General features: G+C 43.0%; 1 protein-coding gene across 3 annotated transcripts in view; it reads right to left on the bottom strand.

Annotated features, from left to right (window-relative positions):
- tsc1b (TSC complex subunit 1b) overlaps nt 1-18,564 on the bottom strand; it is a 39,364-nt gene that overhangs the window by 12,537 nt on the left and 8,263 nt on the right. For 2 of the 3 annotated variants that reach the window (XM_079523851.1, XM_079523852.1), the window contains exons 7-18: nt 17,940-18,094; nt 17,659-17,732; nt 17,368-17,546; nt 16,084-16,205; nt 14,104-14,266; nt 13,574-13,695; nt 12,018-12,114; nt 10,706-10,813; nt 6,739-7,387; nt 5,021-5,064; nt 1,804-1,970; nt 1,034-1,216 (exon numbers count right to left, since the gene is read on the bottom strand). In XM_079523851.1, coding sequence (XP_079379977.1) covers nt 1,034-1,216; nt 1,804-1,970; nt 5,021-5,064; nt 6,739-7,387; nt 10,706-10,813; nt 12,018-12,114; nt 13,574-13,695; nt 14,104-14,266; nt 16,084-16,205; nt 17,368-17,546; nt 17,659-17,732; nt 17,940-18,094 — 2,063 coding nt within the window. The remainder of the gene's footprint in view (nt 1-1,033; nt 1,217-1,803; nt 1,971-5,020; nt 5,065-6,738; nt 7,388-10,705; nt 10,814-12,017; nt 12,115-13,573; nt 13,696-14,103; nt 14,267-16,083; nt 16,206-17,367; nt 17,547-17,658; nt 17,733-17,939; nt 18,095-18,564) is intronic. The other variant, XM_079523853.1, reaches the window with a different exon arrangement.

The raw sequence follows: 18,564 nt of genomic DNA, 5'->3' as shown, positions 1-18,564 counted from the left end.
CGTTCAAAGAGTGTGTATCTATTGACCATATTCACACGTACGTAGTACGTACTGTACATCACACTCAGGGTGGGAAACCCAGGGCAAAATGGCCGCTGTGGAAGCAAATCATTCACTACTCTCCCTGTAACATTTTTTAATGAAACAATATCATTAAAAAAATATATACATCAATAAAAATAATCAGACAGTCTAAATGGCATGCATTTAATCAAGTCTGACCACAAGCAGGGATAAAATGCATCAATTAAAATTACAATTTTGGCATTTAGTAGACGCTCTTAACTTATTCGCCTCAGACACCGCCAGCTGGTGGCTGAATCCGATACTCGTAGATTTTCACGGTTGCCGCTGTTCACTTCAATGTTAACACTTTAATTGCCCGGAACTATTTAATCCATTACATTCATGCGCCCAGTCGATTTATAAACACGGACGCCTTTTCCGGACGGACCGGCCGGAAGTTCATGATGTTGTGTAGCAGCCAACAATAGCCACACCACTCTAGAATCGAGCGACAACAACGGGAGACAAGAATAAATCTATCGAGACTAGCGACTGGACCGCGGAGCGCCGTCTAACACAGGATCTTTTTTTCAGAAAAAGACGGGATGATTTAGATCGCGAGTTATGAACTTTTTTTAAGATTTTCGTTTTCATCAGCTAAACAGAGGAGGGAGTTTTTCGATGACGTCTTACTCTTGCGCGTCACCGAGAGCCCAGGAGGCGCGCCTGGGCTATACAGCCATGCGATCTGTTCTCGTATCAATAAACGTCGTCTTTTGGACAATACTAATAGAAAGGACAAAGAACTTCGTCCTGGGCGTTCGGAGTGTTACCGGTCTTATTTTGATCTCTCGAAACAGGAAGTGAATTATCGTTATGCAACAGGTCCCACGAAGGTTATTTAAATCACCCAAAACATACATTTTGTAACCAGCGATCATATCAAAAGCAGAGGCATAGACTCAAGCAAATTGAACTCTGTACGTATAACTAAATGCATATATATATGCGTGTACCTAGTACCTACCTGCAGCTCCTGGTTCTTGGTGTAGAAGTCGTCTCGTCCCTGCTGCAGCTGTCTGACCTGGCTGTGCAGCCTGGTCACCACGGTCTCCCTGTCCTCCCAGAGCTGCCTGTACCTCTGCTGCTCCACATGGAGGCTCTCCCGCAGAGACACGATGTCCACACTCTGCAGGTTCAGCTGGTCCTTCTGCAGCAAACCACGGATGGAGACGGTAACGTGTCATTGTTCCCACATCCCGTTACAGTGCGTTTTAACAGCGGGCAACAGCCAGACGAATTTTGCGGAAGTGCATGATTTGTCAATGGGACACATGAAATGCATGTGTCGCTCGCTGTTGTTCACCCACTGTTAAAAGTCAGTCAAGTTAGTCAGACCCATTACTAACACTATCCCTAAGCCTTACCCTACCCTCAATCTTAACTGGCCATGTGGGTCGGACCCTAACCTCATTCTTAACCTCAGTCTTAAAGTTAAAAAAGCAGCACGTTATCGGTCATAGTACCTTCTTCAGTGCTGTATGAACACATATGAGCATGTTGCAATCAAATAAAATAAACTATTTTCCTAAGTCTGTGTCTAAGGAGTCTTCCGTTAAAAGTTTATGTAGAGAGCCGAGCGAGTCTTATTCTGGCAGTTTTCCTTGTGTTTTGGAGACCACCGTACCTACAGCCAACCCTGAACGAAGGACAAAGAAGGGCTCAACAGTTTACCCTGGAATACATTTGGTTTCCGTCACACGCACGCACGCACGCACACAAAGTATGGGCCGTTACCATAGCATTGTTCTGCTCCTCTAGGGCGGTGGCGTTGATGATTCTGCGGAGGAGGCGTCTGTTGCGGACGGCATGCTGTTCCCTCTTATAGCGCTCATATAGCAGCTGGTTGTGCAGCAGCAGCAGCTGGCTGCGCAGTGTGTGGAGCTCATCTAGGGGAGCCGAGCCTGGGGAACCAATAATATGTAAGAATAGTAGTAGTAATAATAATAATAATAATAATAATAATAACTAGGGCTGTTGGGCAATATATCCAATCAATATTATTTCCACACAACACCTCTAAGGTATATTAATGACATAGTAAAATGTTGAAAATGAGTGGTATTCCCTTTAAGTACAAAATGGGAGTACTTTATTGCATTCAGTAATAAATATTTGATTGCATCAACAACAGCTGTTCTCCAATATAAGATACAATCAGATAATTATTACTGAATGCAATGCCATCACAGACCACCAATTGAAAATTGAATTTCAATCATTTCAGACTATAATATGACCTTTTTTCAGTGAACATAATCTGTAGGACAACTTTTAACAGTTAGTAAATGTAGTAAAATTGTTTGTTGTGAAAGATGTTTTTACTCTAAACTGCCCTCTAGTGGATGCATTGCTTAATGTCAGTGGTAAAATAAAAATAAAAATTAAGTAGTGGTTCTCAAAGTGGGGTCCAGGGACCATGGTCCCTGGACCATGGTTTCCAAATTGACCCTTACAGGTCTGCAACTCTGAGAATATACAAAACCATAGTTCCATTTGTACACTCTCAGAGTTATGGGGGTCCTTGAAATTAAAACCATTGATAACCACAGCAGTGTTAGTAATAAATATTACGTTATATATTTTCCATACACAAAGAGAGCATAAATAATTACCCTACCTAATAATTAAAATATTGAATAATTAATTAATACAAATAATTAAAAATAATTACTCAGCATACTAAAATTGCATTCTGTTGTCTCTTCAGAAATATTCAGTGACTCCAAAGTCTACCAAGTCCAACAAGAAGCGCTATATGGTCCGACTCTGGAGGATACAATGGTTGCGGTGATCCTAAAATGAAACACTCAAGTCCCTGAAGGTAGATGTATGTGTCCCTAGTGAATACCTTTTTGTGTCATAGTGCCCCCCCCCCCCCCCCCCCCCCCAAAAAAAAACGCACAGAAACTGTACATTGGGCCAACATCTAAGAGCACAACTTCAAACATTATATTCAGAGCCATGGTTTAAAGAATAAAATAAAATAATAAAACGTAATGACTAAAGAGTTGTACAGCGATTATACTCCAACATAACACGTGGGAGGAGAAGAAATAAAATCTTGAGAACTCGCTCGAAGACGGTCACCTGGGGAGCTTAATTTTCATTACAGCACTATGTTAAGTTCTTTCAAGAGCAGTGTGTTTCTTCTCATACAATCAAAAATACATGACTCCTATCATTTAATCCATTGAGACCTGGAACGCATCCATGTCACGTTAGCGTTTAACCACATTAACCATTAACCCATTTTGGGGCGGGAACCCCTTTTGGTGTTTTAAACATTGTTATAATTTAGCTATTGAAAAATAGCAGATCTACAAGCTCATAGCGCGCCACCGAGTGGCGCGCTATGAACTTGTAGGTCTGCTATTTTTGAAAAATCGTTAAAATGTGCCTCAAATCTTTCCGAAAATTGTCATGATTTAGAAAACTTTTTTTTAAAATTTCGACGTCAGGCCTGAATGGGTTAAGTAACTGAGGGTGAAGTGATTCAATTCTGATGTTAGAAGTCCTATATAAGTCTGCCAGAGGAGTTTTGGCTAAAAGGACAAGGCGCTGCTACTGTGATCTGCAGCTGGGGGAAATTAGACAGACATTCAGTTTCTGGCTGACCGAGGGCGCGAAAGGGCGTGGGAGGGAGGGCTGTGTGGAGGGAGGGCCGTGTGGAGGGAGGGCCGTGTGGAGGGAGGGCCGTGTGGAGGGAGGGCCGTGTGGAGGGAGGGCCGTGTGGAGGGAGGGCCGTGTGGAGGGAGGGCCGTGTGGAGGGAGGGCCGTGTGGAGGGAGGGCCGTGTGGAGGGAGGGCCGTGTGGAGGGAGGGCTGTGTGGAGGGAGGGCTGTGTGGAGGGAGGGCTGTGTGGAGGGAGGGCTGTGTGGAGGGAGGGCTGTGTGGAGGGAGGGCTGTGTGGCGGGAGGGCTGTGTGGAGGGAGGGCTGTGTGGAGGGAGGGCTGTGTGGAGGGAGGGCTGTGTGGAGGGAGGGCTGTGTGGCGGGAGGGCTGTGTGGAGGGAGGGCTGTGTGGAGGGAGGGCTGTGTGGAGGGAGGGCTGTGTGGAGGGAGGGCTGTGTGGAGGGAGGGCTGTGTGGAGGGAGGGCTGTGTGGAGGGAGGGCTGTGTGGCGGGAGGGCTGTGTGGAGGGAGGGCTGTGTGGAGGGAGGGCTGTGTGGAGGGAGGGCTGTGTTGGAGGGAGGCTAGGCCACACAGGAAAACCCTGAGTGTTCATTTAACCACAACCGAGTGTGACAACTGACCCGTAAATGATATTTTTGTACACCGTCAGGGATACATTTTTCCACTCAGAATTGTGCACAAAGTGGGAGAGAAGGACTTGCATAGCGCAAATTATCCGAACAGTCATCTACTTTATTCACTCAACAATCCCTGACCCAAGAGTCTTAACCCCTTGAATGCTGAAGAATCCATGAAAAGTTGTTACTAGATAAATTCAGTACAAGTTACTTTAATTCCAAGCCGATTCATTCCCATATTCTGGTAACGTGTCATTGTTCCGACCGCTCATTAGTCCGACCCATTACCAATACTAACCCTATCCCAAACCGTAACCAAATCAATAACCACAAGCAGAAGCCACGGGGTGAGTTTTAACCGGCCATGTAGTAGGACTAACGGCACTAATGCGCAGTCCCCCATATTCCAATCATCTTTTCCCCCACTAACATGTTAAAGTCATCTACTCTGGAATCTGTGACTCGTTCTAAAGTAACTGGATCTGGAATCAAAACTGCGTTACACAACGCACTTCTGTGGCTTAAGAAAAAAAAAAGTCATGAAAATATCTGTGATATTTTTAGGTATGTATAATTTTGTAAAGGTTGACATGATGCTCGTGACCATGCCTTGTGACACCAAACGCTACTGCTGCAGACAACACGATAGTGGCTTTTATCAACGTTGAACTGTGTTGTGTCTTTTAACAAAAACAGATTGTTTACCTCCAAAGTGCGTCCAGTCAGCCGACTTGCTTGGCAAAGGTAACCTGTAAAAGAGTCATATGGATGAGAGGGGGGAAAAACAGCACTTAGTTCCATTCCAGCTAAAATGGTCTGTTTAAACCACTTGAACCCTGTATATTTTGTCCTCCAGTGTCTACTCTTTGTAGCCTGTGGACAAAAAGAGAAATTTGATGTTCGAGATATTACAATTCTAAAAACTGCATTCGCAGGCAGCATAAGCCTGCGGAATTTTTACTTCAGTTCTTTTTTTTCATCGCACCCGGAGTGTTATGAGCACGTAGAGAACAGTTGTGAAACGTAATCAATTAATATATTTTTAAAAAAAAGTATACTTTTTTTAAAATTAGGCAACAAATTCTGTGGTCTGACAAAATTTCAATACACAATACTGCTTGTACACCTACTTCCTGTTTATAGGCCTACTTCCTGTTTACACTACAGCCCCGTTAACGCTGTACATTGCCTTCAATGATGCAATAAGTAATGAACCCACCCCCAACATATGGTGCACACATACTGTATAATTATACTATATAGACTTGGGGCACAGAGTATAATCCTGTGTTGTCGCTCATGAACAGTACAGATGCTTTAATTAAAGTTAAAAGCCATGGCATCATTCAAGCGTGTTACAGTGACATAATCATTCAACCTTAAATAGGGTCCTTCCGATGCATTTATGTTCTCAGTGGGTTGGTTAATGGATCTGAAATTTCACATAGAATATGCAGGGACTGAGGAGGAAGCCTAGGCTTTAACCTGTAAGTAAGTACTAAAGTACCGGTAGTTTATGTATTCACATTTTTGCTATGTCTTGCTAAGCCTGCACATTGTTTGGGTGCACCTGCACCCATCCCCAGAATGGGCTATTACAATCGAAGCCGATTGTGGAGTGGTCTCTCCTGATCGGATAAAACTAGTATGCCGACCTGGACATTTAGTTTCTCTTTACTAAAGTTCCAGGCTTTCTCCTTTGTAGATGAGAACGCCTGGCAACAAGGCTACTGTAGGTGCAACTGGTTAAGAAACACAACCTCAGTCAGCTCTTTGGAATAGGTCCTCTGTTTCAGCTGATTAAATTCCATCCAGCAAGCTGTGCCTTTGGTGAAGATAGATTAAAAAGGTAGAGGGTGACAGGGACAGTTCTTCTGCTGTTCATAGATAAACCTTTATTGATTCCGCGAGGGACATTTGGTTGTCATAGCTGGTTGTCTGAGCAATATACAATCTAGCAACAGAAATAAATGTTGAGTATTTAGCATAATGTACAATTAATTGGTACTGTATATTATAAAAGCTAGAGGGTAATAGGGAGTCAGTACTTGGAGCAGAGGAACTGTCCGTGTCCGTGTCCGTGTGTGTGTGTGTGTGTGTGTGTGTGTGTGTGTGTGTGTGTGTGTGTGTGTGTGTGTGTGTGTGTGTGTGTATGTGTGTGTGTCCGTGTGTGTGTGGGGAAGGGGCAGGGCATTAGACAAAGGCCGTAGTTGTTCTCAAATGCTTCAACAGAAGGAAAGTAAACATCCCAGCCAAATCCTTCACAGTAAGCATCAAAACACGACATCACGGTTGCCAGTTACCAGGCCAGGATACTCAACATTGGCTACATAATGAAAGAACATGTTGTAACACACATTTCTCTGCCATTAGCAACAGAGCGCCTTGTAGACAACTTGGAATTAGAAAGCTTAAGCCCTCACCTCTGGAGAACCTTATCGTGGGCATCGCTCCCCTGCTGAACAAGGCGATCGAGCACCTCCAGGGGGGAAGGGGACACCACCCCGTCTTCCTCGCAGTCTTCCAGGACGTCCTCCGTCTGGGACAGCCTCGCCATCGCGGCACGGTGCACAGCCTCTAAGGTCTTCTTTCCCACAAAGTGTGAGGCCGCCCTGGGCAGAGCCAGGTCAAACAGGGTCTCGTAGGGCAGCGAGGACGGGGTCTTATTGCAAGGGCTGGGGGAAAACAGGCCAAATTTAGCCGCCTCATCCTCCGGGGCGGAAGGGCTTTGGTGCAGATGGTGCTCGATGGGCGTGAAGACTGTCTGAAAAGACCAGGGCTGCTCCAGACCCAGGGCTCCTGGCCCCCTGCCGTCCTCCAATCCTCCACCGGCACCGCTGCCGAACACAGCCGTACCTGGAGCACTCTCCGCTTTCTCTGGGGTGCAGATGACATTATCATGGCTGTCCCGGATGGTGCCTCTGGGCTGCGTGTTGGATAGGGTCTTCTCCTGAGCCTGGCTGCCTGTCAGGGTCTCAGTGGTGTGGTAGAAGGGGGAGTCAAATCCCCTCAGGCTTGCCAGGTCTCGCTTATCCTCGGTGATTTTCAGCAGCTCCTCCGTGATGGCAGCTGCTTTGGGGGTAACCACAGACAGCAAGATCATGTGTGTTAACTTAACCCTGAAAGTTTATAGCACTAAAGATATGACTGTGTACTGTATGTAGTAATAGTGTAGTATTGTAATATAGCTTCATAATCATAAACCATTTGTCTGTTCAGAACCGTCAATTACCTGGGGTTTCTTATGGTGATGAATGATGACACAATATTCCCCATTTCTTATTAGTAGAATCTTTCATTTCAAAAGTTAATTTGGTTGTCTCCACTGACTTTAACAAAGTCAACATTTTCCAAGTTAAATTTAAATAGATATGGCCGTAGAGCAGCAATATTGCTGGAGACAGTGTGGGTGTTCGAGTGCCAATCAATCCCATATATTTTGGCTGTGTGAGAAGGTGCAGGCATTTTGGGACTTTGTTCACCAGAACCTGGAGAAAATTATGGAATATAACATAATTTGTGACCCCCATAGTTTATACCTTGGACATAATAGGACATGAGGAATATTGCTAATAGCAGCTAAGAAAGCCATCACGAGGAGATGGTTGAAAGCAGACCCTCCTAGAGAGGAGCACTGGATGGAAATTATTGAAAAAATATATCTCATGGAGAAAATGACTCATAATCTGAGGACCAAGGCGGAGCTATTTGAAAAACGGCATTTATAGTGAATAGTGTGTATCTCCCCCTCCACCCCCTCTTTTGTTTTTGTCCTTCGTGTCCTTTTTTTAAACAAAGTTTAAAAAAAAATAGATATGGCCTCAGGGTTTTATTAAAAAAAACATTATTCTGTCTCGTTTCTGCATCTTTATCAAGGGTGTCAATCACTTCGGAGGTGGCTGTTTAAATACACAAATATTTAAAACTGCACTGATTCCAAAGGTTTGTTTGGTTGGTTCACTTGAGTGTTATTATTATTATTAAGTGTAAAATGAGAGTCAAAGTTTGGCATTTGATATCTCTTAGACAAAGGCTTGGATTATTATACTGTATTTCAGGTTATGACTAACATTCCATTTGACACTTTTTGAACTCTACTTTTTGAGTACAAACTAAGACCCTCCAGAAAAACGCAATAAATCCCATAATTTCTGGAGGGTCTAAGAAGCATTTGAGGAAGCAGTGCAAAGTCAGCCAGAGCTACCCAAACAGATGCCGGTATGTTAATGTGTAGTACTCACTAATTAAACAAAGAACTTCATATACTTGTGTGATACTGGAATCTTAGTTCAAACGACCAAGAAGACTTGAATGGAAAATGAGAGGAGGGGCAGAGCTAGACTCAGCACAGACTAGTGGAGGCGGAGAACTCTTCAGTCTCTCTTCTGATTCAAAAAATAAAAATCTGAAAATAACTTATATCCTATGATCCTATCACAAACTGCTGATATGCTATCATAAACGGCTGATATCCTATCAAACACAAATGGCCACTTATTGAGCATGGCAAGCAGCAACACAAGCTTGTTCTGAAAGACACAAAAGAAAACCTCGGACAACACACGTCACGCTACATGCATCGATTAGAGAATGGTTCAGCACCACCACCGATGGGACACTATAGAGCGTCGCAGTCCCGCCCCCTACCAGGGCCCAGGAAATGATTCTCCGTTCATTTTCCTCATAGACTTTTCAGAAAGTATTTATTTAAAGACGGTTACGCCGCGGACAAAGCCAACTCTTGTCGTGACAAATCATGACAATAAACACAATGTTTTGGGCCAAACAAAGAATTAGAAAGTAGGAAAAACCGGCAGGTTTTCAACACTTTTGTTTGGTCCAAAATATTGTGTTTATTGTCATGATTTGTCACGACTGGAGTTGGCTTTGTCCGCGGCGTAACCGTCTTTAAATAAATACTTTTTGAAATGTCTATGGGAAAAATGCATTGGGATTAATTTCCTGGGCCTGGCGTCGTCATGACAGGGGGCGGGACTGCGACGCTCTATATGATAGGCACTAGATCCATCATCACGTTTTTTTGTTTTTTGAAACACATTAAAATACCCAAAAGCACAAAGCAGCAAACAGAGACTTGACACTTGACTGACTCAGTCTCCATACAGGCAGTTTGTTTTTAGTTAATCCTGTACCAACACTACAGATTCTGAAATTAAAGGGCTATTTCACTTTAAAAAAAAGCTTTTGGTCATTTCATCATCTACTCAGGCTTTTGTCCAGACAGTGTTTAAGTTTGCAGATCTGTAATGTTCAAGGCTATTTCAGTAGGTTGTTACCAACTATTGTTGTTACCAACTATAATCACGGAAGCACCCAGTAAGGCTAGTTTTAAGAGGCTCCTTAAGACACCTGATCAATTACCCCAATTGTAATTTTAATTAACTGACATAATTTAAGGGGATGTCTTGTTTAGTGTTTTTATTTCTCTGTATTTTTAATGTCTTAAATGCATTTGTATTTTGTATTATGAATGTATTTTTTTCAAGATTGCACCTGTTTTTATTGTGCAGTGTAATCTTTTATTGTGTTGTGTTATATGTATTGTTTGTCATGGACCCCAGGAAGAGTAGCTGCTACTTCGGTGGCAGCTAATGGGGATCCATCTGAATAAAGAATAAAGTTGCTCGATTCAGTATTTAGATATTTGATTATTTGGCATTAATTTTAGCTGCCCTGCCCCATTCCTATATTACAAACCCATTCTAACTTCTACCTCCATTTTAACCATGTTAGCCCAGTTCAAGTTTTCTGTTCAAGTTTATCTCCCGTGGTCAGCACCTCCCCACTATTGGTGTGCGCTCCTACCTCTTTGTACCTACCGACTCACCCGCCTGGGAGGAGCCCCCACCGGGAGGAGGTAGAACCTCCGTTCTACTCCCTCCCGCCCAACACTCCCTGCTGACAGGTGCCGCCCCCAGCACGTACAGTGACAAATATCACCCTCCCCGCCCGAGTTCCCTCCCCCTGAACATGGGCCAATTGTGTTTGCACACCTTCTTACGTCAAAGCACCACTGCAGACATACACGTCGTCATTAGCATATTAGGGTTAATGAATGAAGGGTGTTCCACCACCGACGGTTGCGTTTGAACGGCGTCTGGACTCTGGACGGCGTCCAAACGCAACGTGAAGCACTCAATGGAGCCCCGGCCTTACTCAGGAGTGAAATTAGTGGTAGTGAAAAACAGTAGTGCTCTACCACAGGGTCAACACGTCTCAATATTAACGCAGTATACTTTCAGTTCCTACTTTTCATTGTATCACAATGAAAAGTATTATTTGATCTTACCGTTTACCAATTATTTGGGTGCCTACTTGCAACACCCACGCCCCACAGGTTGAGAATGACTGTATTAGGCTTTACTTTACCTTCTTCTCTCTCCTTCTCCGTTCTCAGCTGAAGGTCAAGCTCCTGTTTCTTCATGAAGACCGACAGCTCTGTCAGAGTCAGGGGGATGTTCCCTGCACCTCCTGTATCTGATGATCATGATAGGTATATAGAAGAATGCAAATATTGAAATCATCTTTAAACACTTAAACTAGCGCTGGGCCATAAGACTTCAAATCAATATCACGATTATTTCAAACTTTTACCCAATCAGCACCAGGATTTGTTTCAAAATGGAAGCTCTGGGTGCCGGGAAGATATGGCCGCTTTTACTCTGTAAGCCCCCCCTTCCGTTCCGGACAAAAACCGGGAGACATATTTTTGCTTGCTTACCCCGCTATCATTACGATAAAATCGCGGAATAATCCCTCACTTCATATTTTGAACGAGAGGCATGTTGAAGTCAGAAATTAAGTGCTTAGTATATCCATCTGGTCAAAACCACGGAGAGCTCCTTAGATTACGCGCGCCAAGCCTTTCTTTGTGAGCGGTAAACAGGGAAGTGAACGACAACGCGCATGCGAAGAGCAAGGAGTATGGTGCAGAAGGAGAGGCCAACTAAAAAACAAACAAAATCAGAATAATTTTCTCTCGTTTGATATCAATGAAAATGCGCTAGGACGTGTGTACTGTACACGTCCTTTGGATCCGTTGGTTGGATTAGTTATGACGTCGTACACATCATACGGTCTGAATGGGTTAATCCATTGAGACCTGGAACGCATCCATGTCACGTTAGCGTTTAACCACATTAACCATTAACCCATTTTGGGGCGGGAACCCCTTTTGGTGTTTTAAACATTATGTTATAATTTAGCTATTCAAAAATAGCAGATCTACAAGTTCATAGCGCGCCACTCGGTGGCGCGCTATGAACTTGTAGATCTGCTATTTTTGAAAAATCGTTAAAATGTGCCTCAAATCTTTCCGAAAATTGTCATGATTTAGAAAAATTTCGACGTCTGGCCTGAATGGGTTAAAGGGAAATAACAGATCTAGAAGCCCAATGTGTAGATCAGCTATTTTCACAAATTTTGTATGCCACCATTGTACTTTTATTAACGACGCTTTTTGTTAATGAAAGAAAGACTTCAATTGCCTGAGTTTGCTCCTGAGATGCACTGAAGAACCAGTCTGAAATTGTCTTGAGGCGCATTGGAAACCACCCCCCTCCTCCCCATTGTTCCTTACATTATTTAATACTTTATCAAAATGGGATATACAGAATGTAGCAGCATATCTGAACTATAAAAGTCCATACAATAAATATTCAATATTCACTTAATGACTAACCTCTGTTGTTGGCAACCTCTCCTCCACCTTTCTCTGGTTCTTTCACTGGTTCCTGCCTCACCAGTGCAGGCTTAGTAGACTCTCCTGGTCGGCGATCCTGAAAAAGTTTAACAATTCATAGAATTATTACCGGATGTTTGCCTAACAATTATTGCCAAATTGAAATAACACATTGGTTAAGAGACTTTCAATGTTCTCATGAATAAAATAAATCATTTCAGACAAATCTCTAAGCAGACTGCACAGAATATTTTGAAAAAACAACAAAAACAAAGAAAACTAGAAAAAGTGCCCTTCTGGGCACAGGTCTCCACCAGGAGGATAGGACTGTGTGAGATGTTTGGCAAAATGTTTAGGAGTAATATAAACATGTTTGCCTTTGATGGCAATTGGATGATTTGAGGCATTTTGTTCCAAAAATGTGTTTTGCAAAAATCAAGCTGTTGGTGGCGCTATAACAGGCCAATGTGAAAAGGGTGGGATATATTCCTCAGCCTAGTAAGAAAATGTGTGAAAGATTTCACGTAAATTGCATGCTGCGTTCATGATTTGAGGCTTTTGTTCAAAACGGGGCAATCTTGCAAACTGTGAAAGCCAATTATAGCCAATTAGGATGGAATATGAAATATCTGACCGATCCGACTTGAGCACATGACCATAGAGATACTGTGTAACGATTTGTGAGATTTTTGGACAGAATCTGGAGGAGTAATATCAAAAAATGTGTTTTACAAAAGTCGGCCTCCTGGTGGCGCTATAAAAGGCAGATGCGGAAAATGCAGGTCAAAGGTTTGTCCTTGGTCTCTAGGGAGTGTGCATGCAACGTTTCACGCAGATCGGTGCAGTTTTAGGTAAAAAATGTGAAAAGCTGCCACATGGTGGCGCTATAACAGGCCGTTCTGGAAAATGCGGGGCAGAGGTTCATCGTTGGCATCCAGGGAGTGTGTGTGCAAAGTTTGGCATCGACCGGGTTAATGGTGCCGGAGATTAGCTGGTAACAGACGGACGGAAGGAAGGACGGACGCACACACGCACACACACACACGGACGGAGTGCAAAACATACTCTCTCCCCATGCCTTCGGCCTGGTGGAGACAACAACCCCACAGGCAGACTTAACCACTTTCACTCCCAAAATGTTTCAAAAGTTGTCTATCTACTACATGCTCACAATGCATCACATCACAACAGTCTGACAAAGTAGGCCAAAGTAGGATATTCATTTACGAATAATAATAACACAAATAATAATAATATGGACATATAAGGTTTCTGCCCAACAGCGATGATATCCAATGGAGTTATTTATTTATTCACAAGCTTAACTTTTTTCTTTGGTTATATATTCATAAACCCCACCACAGACACTGTATGTACTGGGCCTCGTCTAAATCTACAAGCTCACAAAACAAAACAAATTAAACGTTGAGTTTCCCTAGTCAGACAAATGTGATTGATTGGCTTCCACTCGATGGAGCCAATCAATCAGATATGTATGTATCTTTTTGTAATTACATTACATGGGAAGTGTGAAATCATGCGAAGGCATGCGGTACCTTTCTTGGTGGACTAGACTGGACAGTGTTAGAAGGCAGGGAGATGATGGGAAAGTCGTCCGACAGGGTCGGGGGTGGTGAGGTGGTGGCTGGAGTGCTGGAAGCAGGTGTACCTTTACCTCCTGCTGGGCAAAAAATAAATAAAACACAACATGAGTGAGAGTCAAGAGAAAAACTTCACTAACTAGAACTACAATTAAAAGAATATATATATATATATTATTACATTTATATTTAGTTTATATGAATAGCCGAGTGTCGTGCTACGAGCTATATCTTATATCGTATATAATTTCAAAACAAACATTTTTAACTCAAATCTTTGCTTCTGGGAGGTCCCTGGAACAACATATTTTGAGATGGGGGTCTGCGGCCAAATACATATCATTCTGGGGGTCCTTGACATGAAAAGGTTTGAGAACCACTGACACAGAAACATAAGTTTTTCAGAAAACTGTCAGGATTTTAAGAAGACATTTTTTGTAGAATCTGGTCTCAGGTCTTAATGGGTTTTAAAGTTGAACTCTGACCTGAGGTGGACTGGAAACGCCCGGGGAGGTGAGAGGCACTGTGGGAGAGCTCCAAATTGGGCGACATGCCCCTGGAGGAAGGGGGCGTGGCCATGCCACACAAGGAGGAGGGGCTCCACAGCGAGTCCTTACCCCCGCATGAGTTCAGTTCACAGCTGGAGTTCTGACGAGGGGACATACAAATGAATGGACAACATTAAAGCTACACTGTTAACATTTTGTTGTTGGCTCTCTTTTTACCACCGAGTTAATAGGGCGTGCCTGCTTGCTCAGGGGAAAACACGGAATGTTGTGACCTTCAGGCATTACCACATGTCAACCAGTTGTGCTTAAACCAGACCAAAGGTTATAAGTGTCTCAATAGAAGAGCAGGAAGACAAACACAACCACTGCAATTGTGTATGTTATATACTGTAGTCTACCATTTACCATACAGATTGGACAAAATAAAAAGTTACATAGTGTAGCTTTAAAACAGAATATCCCCCACAATCATGGCTTCCAAACTTCACTAGCACCATATTACAACAATGTGTTTATAGTAAGAGAAAAAAGAAGCCTAACCCTCAAAAGGTTGACCTCGACAGCTGTGTCAAGTGCAACTTCATAAACAAAACAATTAGAAAATAGAAAATCGGTAATAGAATATAATAGACTAATACTGACTAAAGCTCGAGTTATACTTATATACTAATCTAGGATTAGTATTAGTAATCTAGGTTTCAACCTTAAAAACCCCTAAAAATGATTTAGGCCATGTCTCGAGAGCCCCACCCTATCCCCCCCATACAAATTGACGGCTTACAATACCCTTAATAATAGAGAAAATACATAAACCAGATTGTTAATGATTATGGCTTTAATTATTAAAGTTTATATATGTACTGTATGTACATGGCCTATGTAAACTCTTAATTTCCAGCCATTCAGTTGCAAAAAAATAAAATATCTATATTTGTTTTACACATTCAGAAAATAATCTGGTGAACACCCAGAAATAATTTGGCGACCCCCCGAGAGGTTGCGACCCACGGGTTCAACTTGTAGATGCAAGCTTGAGACGGTGTGTGCGCGATATATTGGTTTCTTTCCAACACCTGTTCTAAAAAGAAAGCCTTCTATATAAAAATATTCTTTGTTTTATGGGGAATAATTAACTTGTTGAATTACATATCCGTTACCATCATTCTAACTATAAGAATAGGATGAATAACGAATGAAAGGACTCATGAAAGAAGCGGTACGTCATTGTACCACCATCAACCATACTTTATGGCTAAGGAATTCAATCTTTTTCACCTCCGCATATGCCAGAGAAAACAGCAACTGACCCTGTTTGAACCCCATGAACTGACAGGCAATCTCATTCGAAGCGGTGATAGCATGGAATCGAAGTCTCCCTATTTTTGTTAGGTTGTTTTTGTCTCTCCTCTCCAGGATTTCCGCCTCGGTTCGAAGAGAGTAACAGATTGACAAGTCCCCAGACAGACACACAGGGGCAGAAAACACAGCAGACCCCATGCATGGCTGGCCCAGAAATAGAGGGAGAGACAGCATCGCCACGGCAACCAACCCCTTGGACAGACTACACAGGGGTGGCAGGACAAGGGTGGGGGCGAGGGCATGTTTTGTTACTCCTGAAGCCTGACTCGACCGCCTGCCAGCTTGCCCGCTTCGATGACTCAAACCCTGTCCACCCACACTCTGCATTCCCTCCCTCCTTGCGGCTGCGAAAACAAGGGGGCTATTCGATAGCCTGGTAGACGGGAGGGAGGGTGACGAGCATGGGATCAGAGTAGAACGATCCAACTCACTGACACAGCTTATATGTCGAGTGTAAACAACGCAGCCCTGCACACAAACAACAACAAGAAATTAACTACCTTCTGCAAATCCACGTTTAGGGACACAAACTGCTCATGCTCTTGTTGATGAACCAAAGAACATACAGTAATCTGGCTAATATACGGCTGTCCCTACCTGCCGCCTGGAGGTGGGTGGGCTACGGTAGGACGAGGGCTGTGTCCCTGAGAAAGGGGGCAAGGACAGGGGTGGGAGCAGTGGCTGTCGTGGAGTGTTGAAGGGGGTTGAGGAAGAGCTTCCTGTTGATGAGAAGACAGAAACATTCAATAGTACTGTATATTTAGCCATGTTAAAATTCAAAATCAAATTCACACCGACATGCTCAAAAATCTATTCTTCCTCTGTTCAAGTTTACAACCATCATATCTGCAGCAACATGGGGAAATCAACTTACATTTGTGTTTACATTTGTTTGCCATCCTCCTGGACATTTTTCTAAATAAAAATGGAACCTCTCTCATTGAGAAAGTGAGCTTTTGTGTCTTTCAATCTCAGCGATTCCCAACCTGTGGGTCAGGGCTCATGTTTATCATAAACAATGGATTTATTAATCGTTAAAATAAACACGCTGACAATGCACATGGTCCACCCATAAGTCCACTTAAAACAGTGGTCAGATAGGTGGGACGCAAACACTGTGGAGGTTTTCAAGTGGGCCCTGACCAGAAAAGGTTGGCCATTGTTCTGAAGGTCATTTTCACTAAAAGGCTGGCCTCATTAACACATTTTATCTTCAAGTGTAAAGCAGTGTCACTTTCTTTTTCCTAGATATGTTGCTAGGTAACCACAAATCCACTCAAGGTTTTGTTAGATTAAAACGATATTTAAATGAGACCATTACGTCTCTAGTTAGCCTGCAGCTTGCAAATACATGCAGATGACACAACTCTTGGCTACTATTAGCTTTTATCAAGACCTGCGTTTGTCTGCAATTCCATAGTAGTTCATATTTTATTTGAACATAGTCCACAGATTACTTAATGCATGACACTGTCTGCACCGTCTACAGATACATACCTTTTTTCATTACATTGTACTCAAACCGACGTTTGATACCATGATGTGATTTCATTATAGATGTTAGTGTAAAAACACACAGAAAACCCCCACTAAAAACACATCAAACCAGGCAAATGCACATCCTGTTTTGACTGCACAAAGAGTTATTCACTGCGTGTTGCTTCCCATCACAAGACTGCATATTTAAGATTAACTATGATCTCCTTGTGCGTGAGATCTGAAGATTTAAAAAATGTCAACCTCTGAAGCTACACTCAACTGCATTTGTGCTTCTTCCGACAACTATTTTTCTAGTAGTCACCAGTCATGAAGAAGAAAACATACAGTACACCTGGGAAGCACTATGCACTTTGACATTATGTTCCGTTGTGTCCTCCTCACCATAGCTACTGTGGAAGTCTGTGTAGGGGCTGGATGTGCAGTCCTGGGGCCGGAGCTGGAGGTGGGAGTAAAAGTTCTCGGGCATGGCAGCATAGCCCTCTTCACACGAGGCCTCCTTGGGATCTAGAGACACTTTGGCACATTCGATGACGATGTCGTGGATTTCAAACTTTTTCCACCTGAATTAGAGGACAGACCCGCCACTCAATGTTACAATGATACAGAAGGCCACTTTGCTAAATGAAAGCCGTGTCTCTTCATTTGAAAGGGTTAGAGTGGTTATGGAGTTACCTGGTGGGGTCAAGCTCATGATCCTTGGTTCCGGTCACCAATTCTGGATGTATACGAACATGCTCAAGCATCGGCTATGTATGGGGAGTAGAGAGAGAGCGTTTAGGTTATCCATTCTAAGTGAACTGTAAAGGCAAATTTTACAGTTCCTCACTCGACAAAAGTAATTTCAACTGGAGAGAAAAGTGGCATTTGACTCTTTTCTGTTGAAAATGTGACTTTGTGCGATTAAAAAGGGGCAACAACCAAGTATGAAATTGAAACAAAGTATCAATACCGACCTTCACAACTTCCTCAAATGTCTCCATGTTCTCCTTCATGCTGTAGTGGGAGCGCAGGTAGGAAACAAAGTTGCAGGGGTACATGCCATATAGGCGGTGGAAAAGAGAGTAGACACTGGCGTGCAGATGTATCAGGTACACTTCTGAAACATGCCCTGGGGGATGGAAGAAAACATCAAAGACAACATACATATGGTGGGATAATGCATGACATGCTGCATAGTTAACATACTCTACCATATTGGTCAACATAACGTGTTATTCAGTAACAAAGTTCTGGATAGCAGCTTTAATCACTGGTGTGGTCTACCACTATATGCTAAATACGTAGTGTGCCATGCCAACATTTTTTGAAAAATAAAAATGAAATAAAAGCGCATACCGTCTGGCGTCTGCTAATCATTTCATCCAGACCACACACACGAGCGTATAGCCTATACGTGTGCATGTCGTGTAGGGAATAATTATGGTATACCATCGACGTATGGTTTAATCGACGTACCTGCTCTGTTTGAGTTTGACTGAAGTCTTTATTGGTTCCCTTTTCTCTTAGTTTTTGAGTGGTGCAACCACTCCAAGGAACAGCAATGTCTGTGTTGACCTATGTGACTTTAACCTATGTGAC

Source organism: Electrona antarctica (assembly GCF_951216825.1).
Source record: "Electrona antarctica genome assembly, chromosome: 16".
In the NCBI taxonomy this organism is placed as follows: domain Eukaryota; kingdom Metazoa; phylum Chordata; class Actinopteri; order Myctophiformes; family Myctophidae; genus Electrona; species Electrona antarctica.
The sequence above is the reverse complement of the archived record's forward strand: the minus strand, read 5'-3'. Positions and strand labels throughout refer to the sequence as shown.